This window comes from Calidris pugnax, unplaced genomic scaffold, assembly GCF_001431845.1.
Source record: "Calidris pugnax isolate Ruff unplaced genomic scaffold, ASM143184v1 scaffold95, whole genome shotgun sequence".
NCBI classification, from domain to species: domain Eukaryota; kingdom Metazoa; phylum Chordata; class Aves; order Charadriiformes; family Scolopacidae; genus Calidris; species Calidris pugnax.
In genome coordinates, this window is record NW_015090885.1 from 13,143,118 (window position 1) to 13,169,907 (window position 26,790).

At 38.6% G+C, this 26,790-nt stretch overlaps 1 protein-coding gene across 1 annotated transcript in view; it reads right to left on the reverse strand.

Annotated features, from left to right (window-relative positions):
• Window positions 1–812: 812 nt before the first annotated feature.
• ZPLD1 (zona pellucida-like domain containing 1) overlaps window positions 813–26,790 on the reverse strand; it is a 35,678-nt gene continuing 9,700 nt past the window's right edge. Inside the window, exons 2-11 of the mRNA XM_014947175.1 lie at window positions 24,137–24,250; window positions 18,218–18,438; window positions 15,002–15,183; window positions 14,273–14,345; window positions 11,086–11,183; window positions 10,355–10,435; window positions 9,346–9,517; window positions 7,828–7,936; window positions 4,811–4,840; window positions 813–2,587 (exon numbers count right to left, since the gene is read on the reverse strand). Of these exons, the coding sequence (XP_014802661.1) occupies window positions 2,412–2,587; window positions 4,811–4,840; window positions 7,828–7,936; window positions 9,346–9,517; window positions 10,355–10,435; window positions 11,086–11,183; window positions 14,273–14,345; window positions 15,002–15,183; window positions 18,218–18,438; window positions 24,137–24,242 (1,248 nt within the window). The 5' untranslated portion in view covers window positions 24,243–24,250 and the 3' untranslated portion in view covers window positions 813–2,411. The remainder of the gene's footprint in view (window positions 2,588–4,810; window positions 4,841–7,827; window positions 7,937–9,345; window positions 9,518–10,354; window positions 10,436–11,085; window positions 11,184–14,272; window positions 14,346–15,001; window positions 15,184–18,217; window positions 18,439–24,136; window positions 24,251–26,790) is intronic.

Here is a 26,790-nt window from a genome sequence, read left to right on the forward strand (position 1 = left end):
TGCAACACTATTCACTCCCCACCCACACCCCCCCCCCCCCACACCACCTAATTACTGTAAATTACTTTTCTCTATATAAAAACAACAAACTATCTTTCCAGAAATACAGAGAAATTCGAATAGGACAAATATGATATTATATCAGCAGCTTTTGTTGTTTTGTCTTGGGTTTTTTTGCAACACTATTCACTCCCCACCCACACCCCCCCCCCACAGCCCACCCTGCTGTGGTCTAAACCAAATTATGTGAGATTTGTGTTAGAAAAAGGGTCTCCCTCAGTTTAGCAAACAAAGGCACAATAATTTCTAATAGCTGGCAAGTTAAACTGGGCACATTCACATTAGAAATTTAAAAAGTACTAAAGACAGCAATTAACTGTTGGAACAACTTACTAAGGATAGTAATGGCTATCTCCCTCACGGAAAACTTTCAGCTAAAGCTGCTGGTTATGAAGTAGTAATTACATTAATGGATTTTCTGTGGTTGTCTTTATGAGTAAATTAAAATAGATTATCTGAATTTATTTATCCCCAGACTGTGATATCAACCTCCAGAGTTTATTGCCCTCCTTTAAAGGCCACTAAAGCTATACTTAACATTACTTTATCCTTTATATCGAAAGCTCTTACCGAACTGACTTAAAGAAGCATGAGGTCACTGAAAGCATGTACAAAACTGTAACAATTTGACAGGCAGAGGGAAACAGTTCAGACAAGGCATCCATTCTGAAACGTTTCAAATAATTTTATTAAACAATCATGTTTTACATGTCATCAGACCTAACCCCTGAAGTGCAAAAATGTTTCTGAGGTATTAAGACTGGAGGAAAACAGGCACAGTATTGGTTGTTAGGGACACCACACTACAGCACAGTGGACTTTGTGAACAACAGGCCTTTATAGAGCATTTGCAGAATCAGAGAAAACAGAACAAGTCTGTATTTGTCTTTAGTCTTGAGAGCCAAAAAGCCCTGATCACTAGCCAGTTGTGTCACATCAGTGAAAACACAGACATGGTTAACACAGGATGATGATAAATATTGATGAGGTGTTTCTAGGCCAGCATGTACAGTACATCAAAAATGAGATTTAACTGCTGCATGTGTGACCAAAATCCCAACTGTCTATCCAGTCCAGCTTAATATGTGTTGTGTCTACGGTGGCCTCTCTAGTACCAGCATTTTTGTCTATTCTACACAGCTATGCCACTGCCCTGTGCTCCTGTTTGAGGGCACCTGGTTACTCACACTCACTTCAGATAAATCTGATGTTTAACAGACTAATTAAAGTCAACAGTATGGTATTGCTTGTGGCCTGTTACCCTTCTAGTTGCCCTCCTCCCCTCATCTATGCAGTGAAGAAGTCTAATGCACAAAGAAAATCTGCTAAAGAAATAAGCCTTGATTTACAATTCTTAATGTAGAAAGCAAAGCCTTATCTGAGAACTGCAAAACTCATGAGGAAAAACTGGCCCTTACAAAGGAGGATATTAATGAGGGTTTTACTCAACTGCCAAATTGTGCTCCAAAATAATTTTGTATGACGAAAGTTTGGGCATTACTTGTTCAAGGAGTCGTGGGGGGAAAGGAATGCTTTTCCCCTTGGATCAGTTTCTGGGGTTAGAATTTGGCTAAAGGCTGCAGATGTGGCAATTCTGAGCAGAATTAACTTTCTGCTGACTATGAGTTAGATCTAAAGCTCTCACTGATTCTCACTCAAGGATCTTGCTGGAAAAAAGTTTTTTCCACCTCAAGAACTGCAGCATTGTTCCCTGGGAGCAACTGCAGTTTGCCCTAAGCTATTTGACTCAAAGATACCCAGCCAAATGATGTCCTTCCCATGATAGAACGACAATTCAATGCAAGATACTTCTAAGAAACATTTCCAACTGAATAATATGCAAAAGTAACTTATTCAAAGTCTCTCTGGGGCTATTTTTAGCCAAGACTGATGAAAACAAGTTCCTCCTGAGATACAACTGTTTTTCAAATTTGTGAAAAATACCTTAACAAAATAGAAGTGATCCTTATCTTAGTAGTGTTTATGAACTTAAGAATGTTTCTGAATGGATCACGTTTTGTATAAGAATGGCATACTTGGAAAGGTTCTCACCTTCAGCTTTGAAACCTTACTGAGAAGCTGGAGACACAAGCTCTATTGTCAGCACACCCATGGGCATAATGTCCTACAGTCTGATCACAAACACAATTGAGATTCTCATAATTTTCTAGGATTGTCACTAATATTACTGCTGTTTACCTACACAACATCTAGCAAATCTACAAATACAGAGTAGCTGGAATAGAAGCTGGATACAGCTGGAGTGTTGCCTTAACATTATTTTTAATGGAATCATATTTCATGGACAAGAAAGGCAACCCCAAAGAAAAAGTGCAAGTAAATCATCACTTTCAGTTGAAAACTGGATTTCGGATGCCACTCAAGACCAAACTGTTGGGCCACTTTCTGTGCAGAAGAGTTAGGGAACATACAAAAAAGAAAATGCTTGTGATTCCTAGGAAGACAACGCCTGAAATCAGTGCACTGGTGACCGAGTTCAGCTGGAAAGGAGGTCCGTTTGGATGAGCTGCAAGAGAACAAAAAAGCACAGGTAAGACCTGGATATGATCTCTCAGTAGCGCCAAACATCTCTGTTTCTCCATTACAACACCACATATACAGAATAATTACAATGAAGGGACTAAAACTGTACTTCAGAATGAACACCTGTCTACTTGGATAAAGCTTATCTGAGTATACTTTGAAAATAGTTATTAGTTCTTTCAATAGCCATCATGCTGGGGGATAAAGACAGTAAGGATGCTTCTAAGGCTTAATCTCTCATATGCTAGTGACCAATCTTGAGCTGTGCTATTTAAGGCAAGACTATAATCATCCAAGAACTACCAAGGGAGAGCTATAAGGGTTTGCCACCTGATCAGGTTAGTGAAAGGATTTTTTCCCTGATATCATTATTCACATCTCAATTCAAAGTGTATATAAATCCTTACCAGCAATATCTGGCACCACATATCTGAGCTACTCTGAGTTTTTCTGTGTGACTTCACAGAAGGCTTCTTAACATGTTTATGAATTTTCAGGTGGAAGTAACATATTTTACTTAAACAGGCTGCTCATGGACCAATTCTTGGATACTGGAATACACATACATGCAGCCTCTACCATCTTTTCCAGCAGAAGGAGCTGGGGAGGGGAGGGGATTAAAACGGGAGTGAGTGTCTCCCCAGGAAGGGGGGAGCCAAGTCCTGAGGATGGGGAGGGGTCCAGGGGGGGGCAGGTTAGATCTCGATGATGGTGGCACGTCGCAGGCACAGCGGGGCGTCGGGGGGCACCGCGTTTCGCTTGATCTCGTTCCCGTCCAGCCGCAGGACCTGGAGCCTGGAGTAGTTCATGACGTCCACCACGGTGCAGAAGCTGCTGATGGAGAACTCTGCGGGGGGGGGGGGGGGGGGGGAGGTGGTGACAACAAAAAAAAAACCTATTTGAGTGGCAGATGCTACGCAAAGCACCAATGTGTGTTTGCCATTACCAGTGCTGGAGAGTGAGGTGAAATGATCACACAGCTTCTATGTGGTCAACCAGAGTGCTCCTCCCAGAAGCAGCCACTGGCCCTCAATATCATCAACCCCTCCCACTTCACCAAAGCTAAAAAATGTCAGCTGTGTTCATCAGTTTGCCATCCTCTACTCAACACTGTGCTGCCTTCTGACCTTACTTGTCTTCTCTCCACTACAGTAGTAAACCCACCTCACTACCTCTATGCTCTCCACTGGGACAGCAACAGGCACAGAAAAGGTTGTTCTGGGATGGAAAGGGAGGGTTGCTGCTTTCCTTGGATAGGAGGGAAAAGTAGCAGTTATTAACATAGCAAGCTCCATGCAGCAAATGGAGAATTTGCTTTTTATCATCATTATTATTATTTTAATGATATTCATTGGCAGGAATGCAACAGGGAGCAATTCATTACAGGGAGAATTTTGTTTCCATACCAGGAAAGAAAGGTAGCTCCTTTTTATGTGGTCTACATTAAGAAGGCAACAAATACTATTAGAGGTCAGAGGACAGGATAGGTTGCTCCAGCCCCTTGGATCTTTTATGAATAAGAAAGAAGTGGAATGGCCTAATGGACCGCTTGATTAGCTTCACCATCCTTTCTTAGTTATTAGCTACTCCTTGTTACCAGCAGAGAACAGTGACAGACGGGCTGAAACAAGTCCTCCAAGTGCGCAAAGGAGAACCACTCTAAAACTTGAGAGGTTAAGCACCTGAACTCCCCTGAAGCCTATTTCTTTCATTGCCCTAGCAGACCACAAGTTCTATTCCAGCTTCTCCATAGGCTTTTTTTGTGTGGCTAAATGAACAGGAGCTGAAGCAGGGCTCTTCTGACTTTGAGCTGTGAACTGAGCTGCAGCATAATAACCATTTTGCTGCTCTATGCTGCATGGCATGAGCAGATTTTACTGCTTAAGTATGATTTTGCATCTGGCAGTTGCAATGTTCCCTCACCCTTATGTGTCATAGCAGCAGATTTTAATTTCAATTCCACCATAGGAATTAGAAGTTGCTATCTTGGTGGGGCCGGGTACACAAATTAACTGAGCATTCCAGATTCATCAATTGCTTTCTTTATAGCATGTCAGTATTGACTCATTTAAATGACAAAAACAAGTCAAAAAAAACCCCACCATATTCCAGCTCAGTGCATAGAGCTCAGTCAAAATGGTTCATCTTGTCAGTTCTGTTTCACTCAAACTCACTTTTATGTATCTTGGAAGTCTGATTAACTTACCAAGCTGTGAATTGTTGGTTGGAGTCTCATCTGTATAAAACAAAACCGGGATGCATTATATTTTACAAATGCCTCTGCCTACTCCCCCCTCCTTGCAACACAAAAGCCAATAGTCCTAGATTTTTTTTTCAAAGTATATCGGCTATACTAGCAACAAGTCTTTTAACATCTCTGGTAGAATAAGGACAACATTAATTATATGACATTGTTTCATTGTTCGTGCAAGTACACCAATATGAATTTACTCAGTATTCTGTGGGGAAAAAAAAAAACACCAAAACACACACAACAAACATACAACAAAACCCATGCAACAAAACCCGTACACCTTGATTTCTTAATTGAAAATGTGGCCATTTCTATTCTGTTCCTCAAAAATAGAATCATAAGCACAGTATTTTATGCAAATCCCTTCACTGTTAATCATATTACCAGAAGATCTGTGTAGAAAAAAAAAATTTAACCTGAGTTTTTCCAAGGAAAAACACAACAGTGACCATTAATGATTACAAAAATGTCCTTTCCTCACACTTACTTTTCTCGTGAAAGTTACACAGTGGCAGCATATTCAGAGAAGCATTTGTATTTTTTCTTCAATTTTTACTTAAAATTGTCCATCTTAGAACTACATTTCTTGTGACTGTTCTTGCTTTTTTGTGCAACTTGTAAGCACAGCTCACGTATACATCTGTTTTGAGCAGCTGTCTTCTAAGTTTAAGCGAGGCATCCATCAAAAGCTACACAATTTCACCTTCAGAAGTAGGTACCTGCTTTGTTTTTATACACAGAGACTAAAACATTTTCTTCTGTGTATGTCTCCTGTAACGACTTGCTTTAGATTAACAAACAAGAATAAAGTTTCTCTGAAGAGAACATAACGTTAGAAATAAGAGTTCAGAAATACATAGGAGAAGGACCATTACTCATTCGCTGTAGCACTATTTAGTGCCTATCGAGGTAACTGCATAAACAGTTCTGTTACCAGAGCAACTGGTGACTACAGTAATGGGGAGACCTGGCTAACTCAAGGTGTCTCTGCAGACACCAATGTGCACAGGAACAGCCACAAGAGATGCACCACCAACCTAAATGAGGGAAGTGAAGGGATGTACATCCATGCAACTGCAGACCTAATACTGGGGTACCTACTAGGGTGAGTCAGGCGCAGCAGGTTTGATGGGCTCTGTACAAATGTATCTGTACTAAAGCTGGACTAGAGTTGGCCTTGAAAATAGTTTAAGCACCTCCATGCAGCATCACACCGGAGGAAACCAGCACAGCACCCCGGCACTTCTCATCCAAAACCAGATAGTTTTGTTCGTGTTCTTTCATGACTTTCCCCCTGCTTTTCCTTCCTTGATTATAGTATTCATGAACTCCACATTTTTAATGCACTTATTTTCACAATGGGAAGGGACATATTTCCTCCTCCTACTCCAGAAGGAAAAGTGAAGTGCAAGTCAGACTGGCTTGCCCAGTGTCACTCAGAAAAATTTGTGGCAGACTTTGAGTAATTCCCATCAAATCATCCCTCTGGCAGCAGGAGTGAGGTGCTCCAAAGCATACTACGGAGGTGCAGAAATACGTCTAATCTAAAAAGCTTTAGCCACATATTTCAAGTAGAAGATACCTAAAAAAATATTATTTGCCTTTCCCACCCTTATTCATGTTTTCATTTAAAAGAAAAAAAACCTGAACAGTTGTCAAGAAATTATAAAATCATTTATCCTTTCTTTGGGGTCGTTAAACACCAATGGACAGATCTTTGTTTGCTCGAAGTTATGCACTATTTAAAGGTAACTGATGAGGGGTTTTTTAATTGTAAAAATAGCATTCACATCATTTGAATCATAAGCTATATTATCTAATAAGGGTTGCTTATATAATAAGCTTTACCTAGTTTCCATTCCTTGCCGGAGGCTGCATTTCTCTAGCATACATGTTTGTCTGAACAAATCTGTCATTCATTCCCCATAAGTACTCAGGTATGCAACTTTGAAGATAGTCCTTTTCACTTTTTCTTGACTAATCAGATAGCAGCAACTCAATTGGGATTATGTGTGATGCAGAACAAAAATACCCATTTTCATTGCAGAAATGTTGCTTGTAACAGACAGCATTTGTTCTAAAAATGGGCTCTTGCTAGATGGTTCCTAATTCTAGAGGGTCATTTGTTGTCTTTTTATATGTGGGCATAACCACTTGGCACATAAAGGATTCTATGCTCAAGTGTTTCAATTATTTTTCCGAGAGAGGAATCAGTCCTGCTCTCAGCTTTCTAAATGTGAGACTGCTGAAATCAGTTGCTTAACTGCAAACAGAATTTCTTAAACATTTTGAAATATTTTATTCTTTTGTCAACAGCAGTCACATAATTTTTTTCCAGAGACTGCCAGTTACATTTAGAGCTGGTTTTTGGTGAGTTTTTTTGGTTTTGTTTTTAGAAAACCTTTGGTAATAAAAATGGAAATCATGGAATTTCACTCTGGCTTTAAAAGAGTAGGTTTTGGCACACTCTGTTTAGAATTTACAATGTGTTTGTCCTATTTCTTTCCTATAGCTGAAGGCTAAACATAGCATGTATTAATTGTATGCAACAGACAGAAACCCACAGGTGAAGCTGTAAGAAATGGCAAATAGAAAGTGACAGTGAATATTCATTAGCTGTCCAAATTAAATTGCAATGCTGAACACAGTACCTTAAATTCCATTATCTTCAGTGAAATCTGACAAAAAAAGAAGTCAACCCACTGAGTGTGGGATTTTATAATGGTCTTACATGCATAGCAGTATTTCACGGTGATTTTACTGGGGTAGGGGGGAAGCATGTGAGCTGAACAGAAATATTAGCTCAATTTTTTTACCAAAGACTCCAACAGTAGGGAAAAAAAAAATACCCAAACTCATGGAGAATTCACACTTCCTCTAAGTCATTGCAAATTCATATTACACTGCAAAACATTTCCCCAGGTTTCTGCAATTCCAGCAGTCCATAGAAAAAGTTTGTTCATTCCTACCACTCCTTGTAATGATGGGGCCAGCAGAGATTACAGCATTGCCAGAGGTGCTCTGAGGGCTCCAAGTTGTCCTCCCACCAGCATCTCTTCTTTCTCTGTTACTGCAAATCTAAGCGGTTAATCAAAACAATCACAGTTTCAGAGTGGAATGGAATTATTGCCCTTCTGTGCTTCCTGATTTAACGTAAACTCTTTTATAAGCAATATTACAACTTTGATTTTATTTCTTAGTATGCATTAAATTACTTTGCAATAAAAACAGCTGCAATATTCCCTAGAAATATATCTTATAAATGTCTGGCTTCCTGTTGTATTTTGCTTCACTTCGTTTACAGAACTACATCGCTGCTGTGTACAAGATCCATCTTATAGTATATTAAATTTTCAGTAGTTAATTTCCTAAAGCTTTGTTTACAGATAGTTTTCCCCAACAAATGTGTTTTGCTTGACTAGGGAGAGACAACGTGTTACAAACCCTATTCTAGCAAGCTTGTCAAGTTAAAGTTCACACATTTTCCATGAAGTTCTAAATAGCAATGACCCACATTAAAACAATCCCCAGCACTCTGTCATCTGGAATCCACCTTTAACTTCTCTAACTTGTCATGTACCTTAATCTCGGGTACTCAACTTTGCTTCAACTGAGAGCATTTCTTTAATTTCAACTTATTGTGAAAGAGCCTCAAAAACCTCACAACACAAATTCTCAACAGAAACAATGAATTATTTAAAAGTGTAACATAAAAGTATAAAATAACGTACAAAATGTCAGAAGTATACTGAACTGATAGCGTTTTAAAATCCTAAATGGAAAAGTCTTTCAACAGGAAACAATACTGCATTCTGAAGACATTAACACAGAATATTCTGTGCTAATATGTTTAAGTGTTTCAATTTCCAAAATATGTTTGTTGTTTGTGATGCTCCTAAAATGAAATATTTTATTGACACAACTTCATGAACTTAAAAACAGCAGTTTGCAAACCATCAGGGAGATGGTAGGTAATACATGACCGGGGATGTAGTAAGTTGGGGTTCTGAAACTCTGGGTATCTGAAACTCTTTCAAATTTTCCTTGTAAGTACAACTGAACTTACTAGAGCTTTAAGTTTTCCGTGAATTCTATTCTAAGATTTTTATATACATCCACTGCAACTGTGGATACCTTGTTTCTTAGACGCTATACTAAGAATACCAGCTCTGAAGCTCTCTCAGAGGTGCTACTTTTAAAATGAATTAAGGTCCAAAAGGCAAAGAGGTCATTTCTCACATGTTCAACAACCAGTGTTTTGCAGGTTTAGTATTGTTTTACCTCCAAATGACAATATTAATAGGCCTATTCTTCACCAGTTGTTTTACATTCCTTTATGCACAAAAAACTTTCTTACTTCAGACTCTACAAGTCACCCTCATTCTGTGCCTTCCAAACATCCAAACAACATTTGGATGCAGAATAACTCCAGCGTGTCTGTTTTATATCCAGATAATTAACAGCAGCTTCCGTCCACTGAAACTTACTGGCACAAGAAAGGGACAGTCATCTGCTCTGCACAGCTTTGTCACACAGTGAAGGAAGACCGTAGACATCTTCTGGTTCTTGTGCTTCACAAAGCGAAACACCTCAAAGGAAAACCGGCCCATTTGGCTCTTGCCATTTTCAATTATAGTTGTCTGTGGGTCCTTGTCACAGCTAGGTTTTGTAGAAAAGATTAAAACTAGGATGAGCATCTGTATGATTAGAATTTTGAAGCTCTTCGCTGAGAATAAGATAACGTAAGCAGCAGATTCAGTGCTTTAGCTCCTTGGAAATGAACACAGTGCCCTAATATCCGAGATGGGCAGCCACAACCTGCCTGTTCGGCTGTACAGTCCTGGGCTGAAATGCATTCCTATAAAACCATTATGTTTTGTTTTGCAACTTCACAGCTATAACCAAGGTATCATTTAATTCCAGTGCCCAAAGAAACTTGAGACCTGAAGCAAAAAAGTAATCAGGTATGCTAACTGCTGTAGACGGGTAACTCCAAATGAAGACAGTATCTCTCCAGCAACTGTCACTGATAAAATTTAATCTGAGATACTGCCAAGATGTTTTTCAAAGTTCCAATTCAAATGTTATTACTGGGAGTAGCAGCAGGAGCATCTATTTATCTTTAATCATTTGCTTAACTGCTTTTCTGAACTGCAGTCTATGATGTTTTATAACACTGTCATTCACCAAAGGGCTACCTTTAGTAAAACAAAGGCCAGTTTAGCCATTCAGTTTGTGTGTTTATGGTATCTCTAGCAGACGCACTTTAGATATATACTTCTCTACCTTCATAATTCTTATGACTTTGCCCTTGCTTCTATGTTTAAGTTCACAAACAAGATAAGTCCTGACATGCTATCTGTAAGCGCAGCCCTCAGTCCCCCCTGCTAATACTACTTAGACTTCCCAGACAGTTCAGAACACCACTATTGTAGAGATTTACAACCATTTTGTAAAGCAAGGACCCACAAAACATTGGGTTTGCACAGGACATACCTGAAAAAAAGATCGTATCGAAGATCATCGCTAGGATTACCAGATGGTGTGGTGTAGCAGTAGTCCATCAAAACATTCCACCTGTTAGAGGGAGGAAAGTGATAGATGAAGGGAACTGGCAATGTAAGAGTAGGGGTGGAGAGGGAGTGAGATAAGGTTAAAACCAGTACAGGCAAGCATACAAACTTACAGTGCAGGCTGTTACACTGAAGCTCAGTTACTACATTTAACAGGTCATGTACAAGTCATTCTGCATTCCCAATATATCAACTGTCTCTTCCCATGACTTAAAAAACTAAACATCACACCAGAGCAGCAGAATTGTATTTTAAAAAATTGTTTTGTTTCATGTAGGTCAACCACCATACCTACATATGTTGTGTACCTCCTCTCAGAAATCATGGCCACATAGGACTAGAAATCAAAACCATTCCATGTTTAACAGCTGTGGAGTTTCTCACTTGACCTTACAGATGCCCTTTCTTAAATAACAACAATACAGGATTTAAAGTATAATTCAGGAAAACTTCCATAACGAGGATAGCAGCAAGATATGCACTCCCCATCAAGAACTTGATACACTTCAACTGAGGGCAATGATTATCAAACACCAACAATTATTTTAACATACAAAAGGCTATGAGAAAAGACAGCTGCTTCTAAATAAGAAAAAAAAAAATTGCAACACCAAGAGCTGGAAGCAAGACAAGAAATAACATCCTTTATGGTACCTGCCATCCAGGTTGGTTGCTCTTACAGCTGCATATATCTTGGTTTTCAAAGGTAAACCTGTACTTGGAATAAGGAGCTGCTGGCTGTAGGATGAATCCTGAAAAAAAAACAACACCCACAAACAACATTGCCTCAGTGTACCAGAAATCCCACTGTAACAACTCATCTGCATCCACAGACTGAACTCCCATCTAATATTTTTGACTTTTTTATGTAATCATTTACTTCATCCTCTGTAAGGAAAGAAGCAAAAAGCAGTGACAGTGTATTTGCCTACAAGTCTGTCTGTAAAGATCAAAAACACTTGACTGGCCTTATCCTATGCAATTATTTTGGGGAATCTATTTATGATTTTAAGAAGTGCTTGGATTGGTGATTAAAGAAAAGGTGTCATTCATTGACACCTCAAAATCTCTCCAACAACCTACAAGCAAACATAGCAGCTACTGTGGTTTTCTAAAAGGGGAGCTTAACTGCGTTGTCACAGAGCACCCTCTCCCAGGAAAGGTTGTAAGGTTATCTGATTTAGTGGACACAGCAACTCCACCAGGTTACATATAAATATATATATACACACATATATATATATTAAACTGTAGTCTGGGAGAACAGATACATTCTATTATCCATAATGTAGTTCCTATGGAAGTTGGTTTGTTGAAGGCTCCAAGTAACAGAAATTTTCACTTACATTCTAATATTCCAAAAATGCTGTTTCAAGAAAGCTGTAAGAACATAAAAGTTAGGAATTCCCCATATACTACTACATAGATACAGCTGTTTTATTGGTTTCTTGTTCAAAGGCAGAACCATTAATGTCACTTTAGCAACAATGCCGTGAAATAGATGAGTGACAGACATTAATTCAGCATATCAAAACACACTTACTGGTAACGTCTTCTATGTCAAATTGGTTGCTAATCCAGAAAGCACAGGGGCTCAGTATGTTGAGACCTCTTGTGAGAGGTCAAAACATTCAGTACATAAGAAAAAATTTGTTAAACAGAATTTTGACCAGGTTCAAATGTGGCAAGCAAGACCAAGAACAGCAGCTGTCAGCAACAAGAAGGATTAAGAACATAAATCGGGTCTTTTTTGAGAAGAAACAATGCTAAAATATACAGCATGCCCAGTATTCAATCTCCGCAGCACTGGCAGCCTTGGGAGGTGTGCATGCACACACGAACCAGCTATCGGACATACACAGATCAAGTCCTTGAAGATCTAGTCAAGTGAGATCAGGTAAGTTTGCCTTCTTTAAAGTTAATCATAAACTTCTCGAATATATAGCTCTGTCACATTTTGCAACGATTAAAAAGTCTACAGCAGGTCCACCACTATTACATTCCAAAGTTATCCTTTTTTTCTAAAAGTATTTTTGTTCATTTTGTTCATTTTGGGCCTTCACAGGAAGGCCTAAAAGCACATAGCTGCTTAGGCTCTGTAAAAGCCCATTAAGCATCCTATTATTAAAGTCTGAGTCTATCACAATGGCTTGTCTTTCCTAACACTAACACATGCTAACAAGAGAAAGTAAATATAAACATCACCTTGTGAGGAAAGATAGAATTACACTGAGCAGATAAAGAGTCAATGTTAGGAAATAACACCACAGCTAAAGTTTGAAGGTATGGCTGGCTGCTCGCAGTCAAAAACCCCTGGCCAATACCAAGAGTGGACAGAAGCCTCAAGACCCCTCCCAAAACCAGCCCTCCTGAACAGAGACCAATTGAGCCCACAGGATCAGAGCTCACAAGACCGTGTCCATCACTTGAATCTGCCAGCCTTTGCAGTATCGTTCATGCTAGTGTTACTCACTAGAGTAATACAAGTGAAATCAGAAGGATAAGACATCACTGTTCATGGTTGACTTGTAAACTCAGTGGGGTAGGGAGGATGATAGCCCAGTTGGCACGTGGTAATTGAGGGAAAAAATGTCCTCAGAATAAGTGTCAATGGCATTTGTACCTGACTGTGTGCAAAGCTGGGCTCTGAAAGGCAGCAAACGCATGGTGATCAGTGCTTGTCCTGACAGAACTTTGGCTACCCTCACCCTGCCCCATCTTTTCGGTCACAGGTTTATTTAAAAAAGAGAGAAATATAATCTTAATTTTAACGGATTATAGGTCGCTATTCAGAGCTCTGCTCTTTCAAACAAACATGATTTTTTTCTAAGTATGCCTTTGGAAAATGTCCTGTTACAATATTTATAGCTCATTATGTTCAAAGCGTAGAGCATTGACTTTTAAATCAGTTGCATGAATTATAACTCACCGTCATGATGGCATGAATAATAACGCAAAAAAAATCAGATTCATAATTTACAAAAATGTTGCTTGATAGATTGAAAAATTGATATTTAAATCAGGTATTTAAGATGTATGAATAAAAATTTTAATCAACATGAAAATACCATTTCAGAGATTAATGTTGTTAAGTAGAAGTCTGTGGATTTTTCACATTTTACTGTCACCATCCGTATTTACATGGTAAAAGCTTACACAATAATGGATATTCAAGTTAAATTATCTAAAACATATGGAAGAAGTGTCAGCTGAAAGCTGTTAAAATTAACCCTTAAAATCTGGAAAGTCCCACAATGAGGCAATGCATACAGTGGGCTGAATATTTGGAAGAAGTCCCACTACAATTACAGATGATCAAAACATTCTGATGAAGCTTGAACATAAAAATCCCTCAGCAAAAGTGCTACAGTTTATTGCTAAGGAACTGGTCTAAAATATTTTTACCCAACTCAACAGAGTATTCTCTGTATCAGTACAATGTACCTATACACACACAGAAATATGCACACACACTTAATAAATGCAAACACAAGTATGCACTCTGGAGTATGACTGTTATTATAAATACCACTGATTATTCACGGGGCACTACAACCTGAAAGCTGGAGCTATAAATCGAGGAACTGTATAAACACAGAACAAAAAGACTGTGTGTGTCCTCAAAGACCAGCCCTATAAATACAAGAGAACAGGTACACGCACATTAAAAAGGACAACGGAACTCAGAGATGAAAGAAAGGCCTGGTTCTTCATGGGAAGAGTGGGAAGGGAAGAGCAAATAATGAAGGGGAGTCTGTACTTTTCTCTGCTAATCCAGTTTGCACTCACATAGTGCAGAGATGGATTTAGTCCAGGTCATACTATTGCGTTTTATACTCACATTGTAAAGCAACAAATTCAAAGTGCTGATAAAGGTTCCGTTGTTCTCTCTTACAGAAATAGCAGCTGATGACCTGCAACAGAACCAGAAAGCAAAAACCATCATGAAGAAAGTTATCTTATTTTCATGTTTACATACTTCAGTGCTTTTTATCATTAAAAAAACTCGAATCATGTTACAAGGAGTTAATTTATGCGTTTGGGTTATAAGCTTCAGAAATAGGAATTTATAGCGCAAACACTGACAGAACCTTAACTATGCAGAAAGCAATGGATACTGCTGAAAACATGAATCAGAAAAATAATTAGTAAGGGAGGCAAAATGACAAAAAGGAACCCACTTTTCATGATGTACAAGGATTACTCATTGAAATATTTTTTCCTGCACTCTATATTCACATGCTTACGACCTACTTAATAAAAAAATGTCCGTTTTTTTTGCTGCTACCATTTTGCCATCAGAACATCTGAATTTTAAGGGAAGTTTTATATTATCTAAGACTCTCTTCATAAGCTATGTTATCTCATACAACGATGCTACAGAATTTTCTATTTTGCATTACTTCTTCTTTCAGTGTCTTTTCCTTTCCCTTTAGTCTTGCTCAGCTAAAAACAGCTATGTTGACAATACTGCTATGGCTTGCATATATTTAGGTGTATATGCATATATACACACACATATGGGCTTACATAAACAAGGGGAAGAAACAGATATGAAAACTGCACTTACGAAGCAAGCTGGGTGTTGTTAACCAAGTACTCCAGTGGATAGCTACAGCTAAATTTGTACAGAAGCCCAGGCAAATAGCTGATAATCGTTGGTGGGTCTGGTGTATCGATATAGCCTGAAACATTACCTATCTGTACCACTGAGGTATTTCCATAAGCATTGATACCTCGAGCTGAGGATACCTATTGAGGGAGACAGAAAACAACTATTATCAGAAAATTAACTGTGGAACAAAAGATACCTAAGGACACTGATGCTTTAGCCTGTAATTTACATAGAGATATCTTCAGGAAATCCTTCAAAAAACCAATTTAGTTTAATAACCTCCTGAAATCATCCATACACAGTTGGCAAGTGATAGCCCTGTTCATAAAACACAGACTTGAGCAACATATGAAAAAAACTGATGAATCCTGGAAGCATTTTTTTTTGCTAGGTACTTTTTTTCTTCTGGACGTTCCCAGTGAATTCACATGACTTACTGGGAAAATCTGAATGGACTTTTCTATTCCAGTTTAAAAATACCAGCTTAAATGAGCTTCCATACGCAATAATGAAGTCATTACACAATCAATTTCATTCATAGAAACAATACTCTGTCACTCTTGAGTTTTGTTTTTGACACATCAAAACCAACGTACTTTATCAGCAGATACAAGCCAAATACCTGAATTTTGAGTCTGTGTTTTTGTCTACGTTATACATCTCTAAATCTAAATTATAAACTTTTTGCAAAGAAACACTGGCAGAAATGTAAGAACTGAGAAGTAATATGACCTTAATACTAATACAACCTTAATTCAGTCCCTGGACATGTGCTATCCTGTGTAGCTCAGGCTCACAGAGTGTGCAGAGACAGCAATAACATGCAGCTCTCCAGAAAACTGAGGCACATCCTGGTAGCAGCCCAGACCAACTCCATGTGTAGCTACTGATCTGAATAAGATGGTGGTTTTAAAACAGCAGACAAGTGTCACAAATTACTCAGTAGGCACATACACAATAAGACTAATTAATATGGCACTGGACTTCCACTCTACCATTTCTTTTGTATCACTATATTAGCAAAACAGATGCTTTCTATAGCTTTATAGTACATGGTTTCTTAAAAAGACATTTCACTATGGAAGAATCATCCTGAGGTGCACAAGTTGTAACATATTGCACTAGCACAGGATACACAACAGGTATTCCTCTGGCTACAGAAAAAACACCTAGAAGACAAATGCAGCCATACGCTTTGCCAATAGCATACCTAATTATTTGCTAAATGGCAGGAAGATGATGATAATAAAATTTCTTAGTATCTATTCCTTGCCTAAAAAACACAGGCTAGAGCATTAAGGTTAGTATAGCCAGCTACAGCTCTGTTTAGAGTCCTTATCACCCCACCCCCCAAAAAATAAAAAGTTGTATCTGCTATATTATAGACAGACTTTGGTTTTACCTGAGTTCTGCCTGAACTGCTGTCTTTACTTTTATTGAAAATGAGTCTGAAGGTCCTTGCTGTGAAACACAGCCAAGAAATGCATGGGGCTGTACTACTGCAGTGTGGGGTACATCACAAGAAATGATCCCTGCTCCTTTATCCTCTTTGTTGGTAGCACAGCATGCATAAACTGAGAGGGGATGAGGGGAATTTTTAGTTATATTTTTAGCAGCTGCTACTTTGTCTTTGCATCCTGTATAGCCTCATGGGGGGCTTCATGGGGAGCTCCACTTATTTGGACTTACCAGGCTGTTGGGCTTGTTTGTTTTTTGGGTTTTTTTTAAAACATCAAGGTCTTACAATTATAACCAAATAGCAAGTTCAGGGAGTTTACAACGTGACTGACTCCACAGGAAAAGGAAAGAGTTGCTTCCTGGCAAATTCTTCTATTGCAAGTCATGAAGCTTTTCAGAGAAAATAGAAAAAAAGAACCTTGAACTTGCTGAACTGTTTTATTGTTGAGATTCTAACACAAAACTCAGCCTGAGGCAAATAGGTGACAGAACACATTGAACATTTCAGCCCAGTTTCACAAAATTATTAGCAACAGAAACAGGCGGTTTGTTACAAAAACTGACGGGTATCATCGAATGCAAGTCTGAATTCCAGACAGAATATAAGCCTTGAAAATAACACATTTTTACACTTGTTTTTGTAAGTTATTCATAGATACCTTTTTACAAGTCATCACTGCTTGTACAGTGTGATACACACACAAACTGCACAACTCTCCTCTCCCTTGGTTTAGAAGGTCTGAGACCTGACTCTTCCCCTTCCTTCAGAGGGAGATGTTTTGCTGAAGAAAATGAAATTATACTGCTACAAAACAGACTTCAAAGTCAGCTTCTAGATCAGATTCTGATTCCAAAATCTTACCCACAGCTAAGGGTTAGATTCAGTCATTATCTATACCAAGGTGTGCAAAATGTAGACACTCACGTCACACCCCCAGGCAAAACACCATACTGCAGAGTGGCTGTGCACTAAGAGACCAGAGCTGAACATACAAATCTGAACTTCAGCCCCACATCTTGATTTTTTTGGCATGAACTGAGTGCATAGGTTAGATAGCCTTTTTTTTTTTTTGTCTGTCAAACTTTCAAAATTTGCCTGAAAACTTCAGTTTGTTGCCAGGCAGTTCCATATTGAGCTGAGACCTTCCAAGGAGGTACAAGACCTCAAGGCACTGCTAGCCGAGGTGTTTACTGTGGATTGGGACTTCTAGTCAGACTATCACCCTGAAACATTTCAGCCACTGCCTTATCGCAGAACATATAAGATCAGTCAACCAGTCAGCAAGCCCCTCACATATGAGAGCACAGAAGTAGTTACCCAGACTCTCATCTCTCTAATCCACTCTTAACGTATTTCACTTTCAGTTTCCAAGTGGGTATTTCAAAAGTTTCAGCAAAATTAAAGGCATGTTCAGCAAGAGTTTTAAAAATGGCTTGGGAAAATCTCATTTTTCCACTGAAAAAAATATTTAAATGGAAAACATACTTTCTCAGAGGACAAACGTGTAACCCACCACATATTCTCATTAGTGACCAAGATTATAAATTACCAACTTTATTTGGTTTTCTTTGATGTATGCAATATATTGCTAGCTGGGCAAGACAATGGAAATATTATCATTAAAACATTAAAAGATACAATGCTGTCAAGGCCATTCACTTGATCCTATGCATAAACAGCCATGCTACAATTTCACTTCGACCTTGTCTTACCACTAAAGTGTTTCCACAGGATTCCAAAGTACTCAGATTGATGATGAAAATGACCACTGCCGGAAAGGTGTTGTTATTGATGAAACCTCTGCAGTGGGCATCCCCATGTTTCCCATTCAGTGCCAAATCTGTCTCAGAATAACCAGAGAAAAGAACTGTGCAAAAATTTATCTTCATAGTAATTGTCTGCACTCCACAGAAAACGTTGATATCTCGTTCAGCTGAAAAAAAAAAAAAAAAAAAAGAAAAGCAGAAGCAGCCAAATTGGAAAATGTCAGAAACATCAAGAACATCCTGAAAACAGGAGGATGGATCTTCAGGAAACTCTATGGGAAGACAGAGGGGAACTACTTCTGTTAACATGGGAAGAAGCAATCACGAGCTTGAATCATGCCTCAAGTTCAGATGTTCCCCTTGGGCAAACCGTAATAATTGTCTGCACTCCACAGAAAACGTTGATATCTCGTTCAGCTGAAAAAAAAAAAAAAAAAAAAAGAAAAGATGTATCTCAACTAATCTCCATCTAATTATTGTAGCACTCAGTCTAGTGTTGTAACTTCTGATCAAATCAATGTTTAGACCCTACTCACAGCAAAATATTGGAATATAAAGGTTAGAATTGCATTATTCTGAAGAACAGATTTGACTCGACAATTTCACTAAAGAGAAAACAAGAATTAATATGCTAACGTAGTCTACCACACAACAAAACCATTATTCCAAAATTCCCCAGAAAATCATGAAGTAAACCGAAGCACTCCAATTGAGTGGAAAACAGCAAGTGGTTAAATATTTTGAGTCTGACTAAACAGCCCCCTCTGGAACAGATATTTCCAGTGATTTTGAGAAGCTCGGGAAGCTGAGTTCTGCCTTCCAGCCAACTCTAGCATGTAAGTCAGGTATGTTTGTCTGAGGTTGTCTGGAGTCCACTTTGTATGAGACCGTGGTCTCAGGCTGTGCAGGCTTTGAAGTACAATCAACAGCATATCAGAGCAATTTATTATGATATCTTTAAAGTTGGGGTTCTTTTAAGAACCATCAACTTACACTTTAATGAAAAATCAGTTGGCTTTTGAAAGACATTGATCGATACTACAAAGTGTATTGCAATCTTTCATTCTGTACATTATGACAATACAGAAGACCTAGAAAACAGCAATTGTTACAACTGATCAATTTTTGAACAATAGCAAAAAAACCTTCTTGGATGAATCTGACCTTTTCTTTGAAAGTTCTGAAGATTTTTATGTACGCGAATAGAAAAGCATCAGGTTAGGATATAGGCACAAGCAACAGTTTGCTTTGCTTTAGAGCCATAACATAGCTTTTCTATAAGCTCTGCTCTGCTTGTAGATGATTGGGGTGGCTATTTTGGTATTTTCCCCTAGCCCTTTACAAAAAGACATACTGCATCATGTTAAACACAGACATTACTCCTTTATATAACAACTCATTTATTACATCTGCTTAAAGATTAAGTGCTATTAAAAATTGCAGAACAACTTCAGTCAATACTATACCATTAAGCCTGCTGAAATGAATTGTTTCATTGCATTGTCACAACAGAGAGGAAATGAAATCTCCATTACAATGAACTAGCTCTTCCCCCATGGTACAGAAGCACAAGCAGTTTAATTTAGACAGCTTTAACGATGGCTTTAAAGCCAAAACAATCAAGTGCAGGAAATAACAGGCTAAACTCAGTCCCGAGCTAATGTGGTGATAAATGTTATACTCACTGGGTGTAAATTTGGGCAGAAAGGTATGGAGGCAAGATGAGTTCAAGCAATTTGGCATGAAATTCTCCTGGTTTGTACAAAATATATACAAAGATCAAGAAGAAGCTTGCCTTGGTATTCTTAGTATGACTGTTATGATTCATTTAATGCATATGCTAAGGTAGACAGAACAATAAGAAAAAGCAAATAGCAAAGTGCCTTTTTGCACTTATTTGAACGAATGCACAAACAGTCAAATTGTAACAAATTGCTGGATGCAATATATAGTAGCTCAGTTAATTTTATAACTCACTTCAAGCCTTTCAAAAAGCAGGATATTACTTTACCTGTTAAGGTACCGCTACCACTTGCAAAATTCTCATTTGACAGTAAGGGAAGTGAGACCACACAGTATAAAAACAACCCTTGTGCTATACAGGAAGATAAATGACATTTCCAGACTGAACCTTTACTGCCCACTACTTTACATGGAACTGTTGTTGCCAAATTAGTTCATTCTGGAATTAAAACATGATTTGTTCAGAAATTAATCTGAAACCTGGTGCAAACAGATCTAACGTTCCTTTAGATGCTAAACATCTTGCTCATTTCTTGAGGATTTAGAGAGAGAAATATTATTCCTCTATATGCATAAATTTCAACAAAAAAAATATTTGCATTCCTGCAGTAAAGGCTTCTGGTTTTCTGAGTAAGAAAGGAGCAATGGTGTGAAGGTTAGGTCACCCAGCTGATAGGGCCTTAAAGGTAATGACCTTTTTGTCAGTGTTTCCATAGAATCATAGAATCGTCTAGGTTGGAAGAGACCCTTGGGATCATCGAGTCCAACCATCTACCCTACTCTACAAAGTCATCCCCTACACCATGTCCCTTAGCTCTGCATCTAAACGGACCTTAAAAACAGCCAGGGATGGTGAGTCCACCACCTCCCTGGGCAGCCTGTTCCAATGCCCTGTCGGTCTTTTGGTGAAAAATTCTTTCCTAATGTTCAATCTAAACCTACCCTGTTGGAGCTTGAAGCCATTCCCTCTCGTTCTGTCACTAATTACCTGGCCTCTTTCTGACACAAATCACACAAACTACTTATAGTCAACAGTACTCACAGGGGTGTCGCATGCAAAACAGAGTAAAGCTCAAGAGGTACATAGATACTACAGTAACAGAGATCATCTTGAATGAAGGTAGATGGCAACACAAGCCAAATGCTGACAGTTCCACTGCCCACTTCTGCTCTGGCACCCTTCCACATATTGACAAGACTCACCCCAGAACTCACCCCAAGACAGCAAAAAAACCTGCAGAGGACAAGTTTGCTACAGAACATCGTTGACAAAAGTCATTCCACTAGAAGAGGCATGCAAAGACATTTATAGTTCAAAACCAGCTTCTCTGCATGAGCCTCCTCTTTGATCAAATCACTGCTTTGATAGAGAATTGAAATGCATATTGTATGTGAAAAAGCTGCAAAATTTTTCTTAGCCTCTAAGTTCTCAGTATGCATTTACAGCAAGAGCCCCTGAATCAAAACTGTGCGTTTCCCATCTGAAGACAGCCAGACTGCTATGACTCCCTCCCCCAAAAGCATTCTAAAAGCTATGCTGTTCTGCAATGCAGAACTAAAGCTTTTTTCTCCAGGCAACTCTCTGAAGGACAGCAGGATGTGACCTTATTCCATACTCTCTATAACACATTTTGCATTTGGTATAAAACGTCACGGAATTTTCAATCTACCAAATATGGGTATTTTTCCTTCATCTCTGCTGACTACTGCATATCTACACTCTAAAACAAAGCCACAAACTGCAGAAACAAAAGTCCTGCCTGATTATTTATCATCCTATTTATGCAGTACCATCCCTATGCAAGAGTCACCTAAGCAAAGAATGATAAAAGCGCAAACAAATGAAAAATGGATGAGCTCCAGGGTTCCTTTAGGAACGCTTAATTCCTCATCTTTGCTGAAGACAACTTCTGTTCTTCACAGCATTTGAAAAGAGCAGACAACTTCAAAACACAGTGGCTTCTCTGGTATGTGCACACCACAGGCCTCAGCAAGGAAGTCCATTCTCACTCCATGTTTGCAATTTCAGCTGACAACGACGAAGATTTCTTATGTGGAAGAATTAAGGAACAGGAAGAAAATCCTATTCCTAACTAGGCTCTGTGAGCAGTATCTCAGTGTGGAGGATGCTGGTTTTGAAACATTCTTCTTTCTGACCTCTCTTCTCACCACTCCCCTTATATCTGAACTCCAAATGCAGTGAGGCCAGCACCTTCAAAGCCACAGCCTGAGCCCAGCACTGGGAAGCAAGCATAGCAAGGGCAAGCCCCTTCTCCCCGCAGAGGTTCTCTCACCCATCTTCTGGGGTTCTTGAACCCAGAAAACAGAGTTCCTGCAGTCCCACTCAGCTCCACTAGCCCCAGCCCATTACATAGCAGTCCATTCTGCATACTGAAGAGAATACCTGTTGAATTTCGGGGAAAAAAGGGGTTTTTTTTGTTCTCACCTTCATCTCAAATACACGACTAACAAGCAGAATTATTTTTCTTCCCTAGCTCTCAAAATCAACACTAAGACTGTTAATTACACTCCAACCTTTGAATCTTTACTGCCTGAGATCAGAAACAAGAAAGAGCAGGACTCTACTCTCAGCTCCTACGGGCAGTGCAGGGTGATTAGCATATACTTAAAAAAAAAAAAGAAAGAAATCTGTTTATTTGTAACCTAAACAGATTTTCTCCTGAGTCCCTGAGATTTGGCAGACATGGAATCTGATATGACCCTTTTTTATGAGGCAGAACTGGAAGAGGCCCCTAAATACCCACAATATGAGCTGGACTCAATTCCTGGGTATCACATTGCAATATAAAGTCTTGGCACAGGGCTGGTGCAAAAAATGACCAGAGAAAAACTCAAAAAGGAGAGAAAGAGGAATCTAAACTTCCCTCTAGCTGTTGCAATCCTCTCAAGAAGCCCATAACAGGAAAACAATTACCTGAAAAACTATGAAAGATAGACCTGAGAGATGTGGGCACCATTCACCCACACTTTCAAGGCAAGCTTGTATATAGAAGTAGTTTGTGAAATACTCAGTTAAACGGTGATTTTGTCAGGGATGGAGACAACATATTTGCATGTCTTATTTCTCTGCTTTTCATATTCACATCAATTAAGTGGAAAAGAATCAAACCCAGTCTTGGTCTTTAGGTCAACAATGCACCTAGCAGTGTGGTTGTAACACAGGTAACAATAAATAGACTTTAGGCTTTCTGCTGACTTAAATTTAAGAAAAGAGCTGATCCTGAAAAAACCAAAACTATTATTATTCAGAAAGCAACAATACTGAAAGGTATTACAGCGTAATACTACACTGAGAGTTCATTACTATACTGTTCGACTCAATTGTTACCTATGAAACATAAGATGTGAGTGAGCCAGTATTCACAGCCTTTTTATTATTATTGTTCTGTCTAAGAAACAACTGAGGCAGGAAGCATAACCAGTGTAACAGAGACTAAAAGCATTCTTAAGCTGAGTAAACCCAGATACACCTGTCACTAAGACTGAAATTTCATTTCTATTTCTCCTTGTGTTAACAGCTCCAGACATCTGATGTCCCCAAAATTACTTAATTGCCTTTTTTTCCAGTCATGAATGTACATAATACATAGATACATCCCATTCACCTGTCCCTAACCAAGCACTGAATGTTGAAGTGAGGAGCTAAATTTTGCCAAGAAGTTAATTTTGCTCAAAAATATACAAACATTTCTTTATTTCACTAAAAGGACATAATTGTATACTATCACCCAGAAAAAAACATGAAAGAAACCCAGTTAGAAGTTTCAGACTCTTAAATCTATGAAGAACATCTACAACAACATGACCTGGTGAATTTCTTAGACAGGACAGAGCTCTGTCAAAAGCAGGTCAAACCCCACTGATGTAAGGGGAGTTATATTTGTTACTACTAGGCTGAATTTGACTCATTGTGCAGTTAAGAAGAAAGTAAAGTGCAACATTAGAGGAGTTTCATTGTCACCGAGATACTTAACACTTACTTAATGTGGAGTCCTACCCCCAGGCTTCAGACAGATTTAATGCTCCGTATTTAAAAATAAGCATCGCTTTGAACCAAGACAATAAAGAAGCCATTAGGAAAAAAGTCTATTAAACACTTACCAGGAAACCTGCTATGGAGGTTTGCATCACAGTTGTATCCATTGAACTGAGCAGTCACTGGGAGCACTTTAATCGTCAGCAGGAGCAGTAACCATACCTGTTCCATTGCAAAACCTAGCAAAACATTAGGTGGTTATTACACACATCTGTTCATTGCATTAAAGATGCCTACTGCAGACATTTAACCACTTGGGAGATGATGGTCTCCAGCAAAGGAACTGGGGATAAAACTCAGAAGCTGATGGGAAAGAGGTCACAAGCAGCAGGGCCCACTTCTCTACTTTTGAGGGGCCCATTTCTCTACTTCTGAGTAATGTGTAATTTCTATAACTTCCACAGCTTTTAATCACAACTTGTGGCAGAACAAGTGCTCAAGGACAATGTGAAAGAAGAAATCCCTAAAATATATTAATAGATCAGGATTGCTTAAATATTTAAACTCTAACAGCTTTTTTGATATTTTAGCGTAAAAATTCCTTGAGAGAGTCATCTTAGAACATTAGTTTTGTTTTAGCCAAGTCCTTGCAAACCATTCAGACAAATGGCTTGCTGAGGAATTCTCAGGCTCAAGGTCCTAGAATGAAAATTGGTTCATATCTATTTGCCCAAAATCTGTTCTTTGAAGCATGGATACAATTACATTGACCTTATGTACAAAGTTGGCAGAGACACTTGCATCCTACTTGAATTGTATCTGGCAACCAGCCTGGGAGATCAGAACACATTAATTTCTAGTGTCTTGAGTAATTATTCTTCTTAGGAGAAAAACTCCAAGGTATTTGCTCCAATACCACTCCTGTGGTATTTAGCACAACCAAAAAATATTTGACTCATGCTTTTGTCAAAAACATCCCAAAATATTGACATTTCTGTCCATGAATACAAGTATTAGTGATTTATATATATATATAACAAATTTTGTAGTCCTAGAAAAGATCTCTGCTGATATGGACCTCAAATGTGGCAATGTTCTCCATTTGCCTAGACAGGAACTGAGGAATTCTAAGATTTAGGAGATTTACTTTCTCTAAAACTGTAGATACAGAGATGCTGATCATCACCTTTCTCCAAGTGGACAAACACTCAAACTCTGTAGATACAGCACACATAAATGCAGCCATATCTGCCACAGCAAGTGGTGGTCCTGCAACTCTGGGAAGAGCTGGGAACAGCACATGGAGAGAACATTTCAACAAACCCTCACTCTTAACTGGATCTTTCACAGCTACACAGCTGTCTGAGCTAAAGTCTGCTCAAATTGATAGAAGGGCTTCCACTAGTTTTCAAACATGCTCACAGAGTGCACAAATCTGGGATTTCAAGTCTTATGTTGAAAGACAGACCCATAGAGGATGCTACCAAGTGCTTCGTCAGAGAAAAAAGCAAACCCAACTACAACAAACAGAGCCAAACTCTACTAAGAAGTCAAAGGCATACCCAAATGTCCAACCATTCACTCCTGTGTAATTCTGTTTGGAAGTACATGGAATAAAAATGGAGACTTGAAAGCACGAGCTTCCTGCTAAGCATGTATGTCTTAAGTAAAGCGTAACTTTTGCTGTCATATCAAAAAGCAGTTTTTCTAGCAGGTTCTGCACAACTTCCTCAGAGTGTGACCTATAGTAACTCCTTTTAGTTTCAGGTGGATACAAAACTCTAAATGAAAGCACTCTTTGACCTTCTACTCCTTTCCCATTAGACTCCTGTGGAGGCTGACAGCACTTGCAGCTCATGCTGATGAAGGACTCTGTAAACGTTAGAAAGAAAATAAAATTCCCAACTGAGTTGCTATAAAACCTCTGTATTTTCATTATCTCCTCACTCTCTCCATTATTGTCAGATGGAGAAATAAGGCAGTGTTTTGTTTGTTTGTTGGTCTACTATGAAAATTCATACTTTATTATGAAAGAAACATTTTTTCCTTTGGAAAATTGGCATTTCTCCAGCGTACTGGAGCCTTACCTCTGCTTGTACAACAGCTACATCAATAAAGTGGCTATTACTGTTCTGTTGTATATGAGCTGGTTTCTGATGTCCATTACAATGGTATAAATCAAGGGCAATTTACCAAGATCTAAATCTGACTTCAATTTTCTAACTGCCACAGTATTTTTTGCTCCCAAAAAAAACCCTGTTTGAAAAGAATGTAATGAAAGATGACACAAAGCTGTAGCTATTATTTTAGATGAAAAGCAGAACGTACAATAAATTCTAAAATTTTAATTATTAAACTCTACTTCTACTTCTGTGTTTCAGAGGAAGTGGAGATGATTGCTGAGTAACAAAGCTGAATTAAGACATTAAGTATTTACAGCATTAGTTCTCTAGCTGTATTCAGAACAAGTCACATTTTAACACAACCGATCATGTCCTACTTGCTTTCTGACTATTGACTCATCTGTAATGGCTCAACATGCAGATCCACATTACTGATTATTTCAGTTAAATAAGTTAGGAATATGCATTATTTTTCATTCCTAGAGAGTATTGCAAGACTAGAAAGCACCCTGAGAGGCCAACCTCACCTACCTTTCTTCCCCCCAGCAAGAAACAAGGCAGCCATTCCTGGTTTTCCAGCCTGTTCTTAAAGGCCTCTGGTAATTTATTTCTCAACAGAAATTTCCAAAACTTCAGTCCCCAAACTTATGTCACAC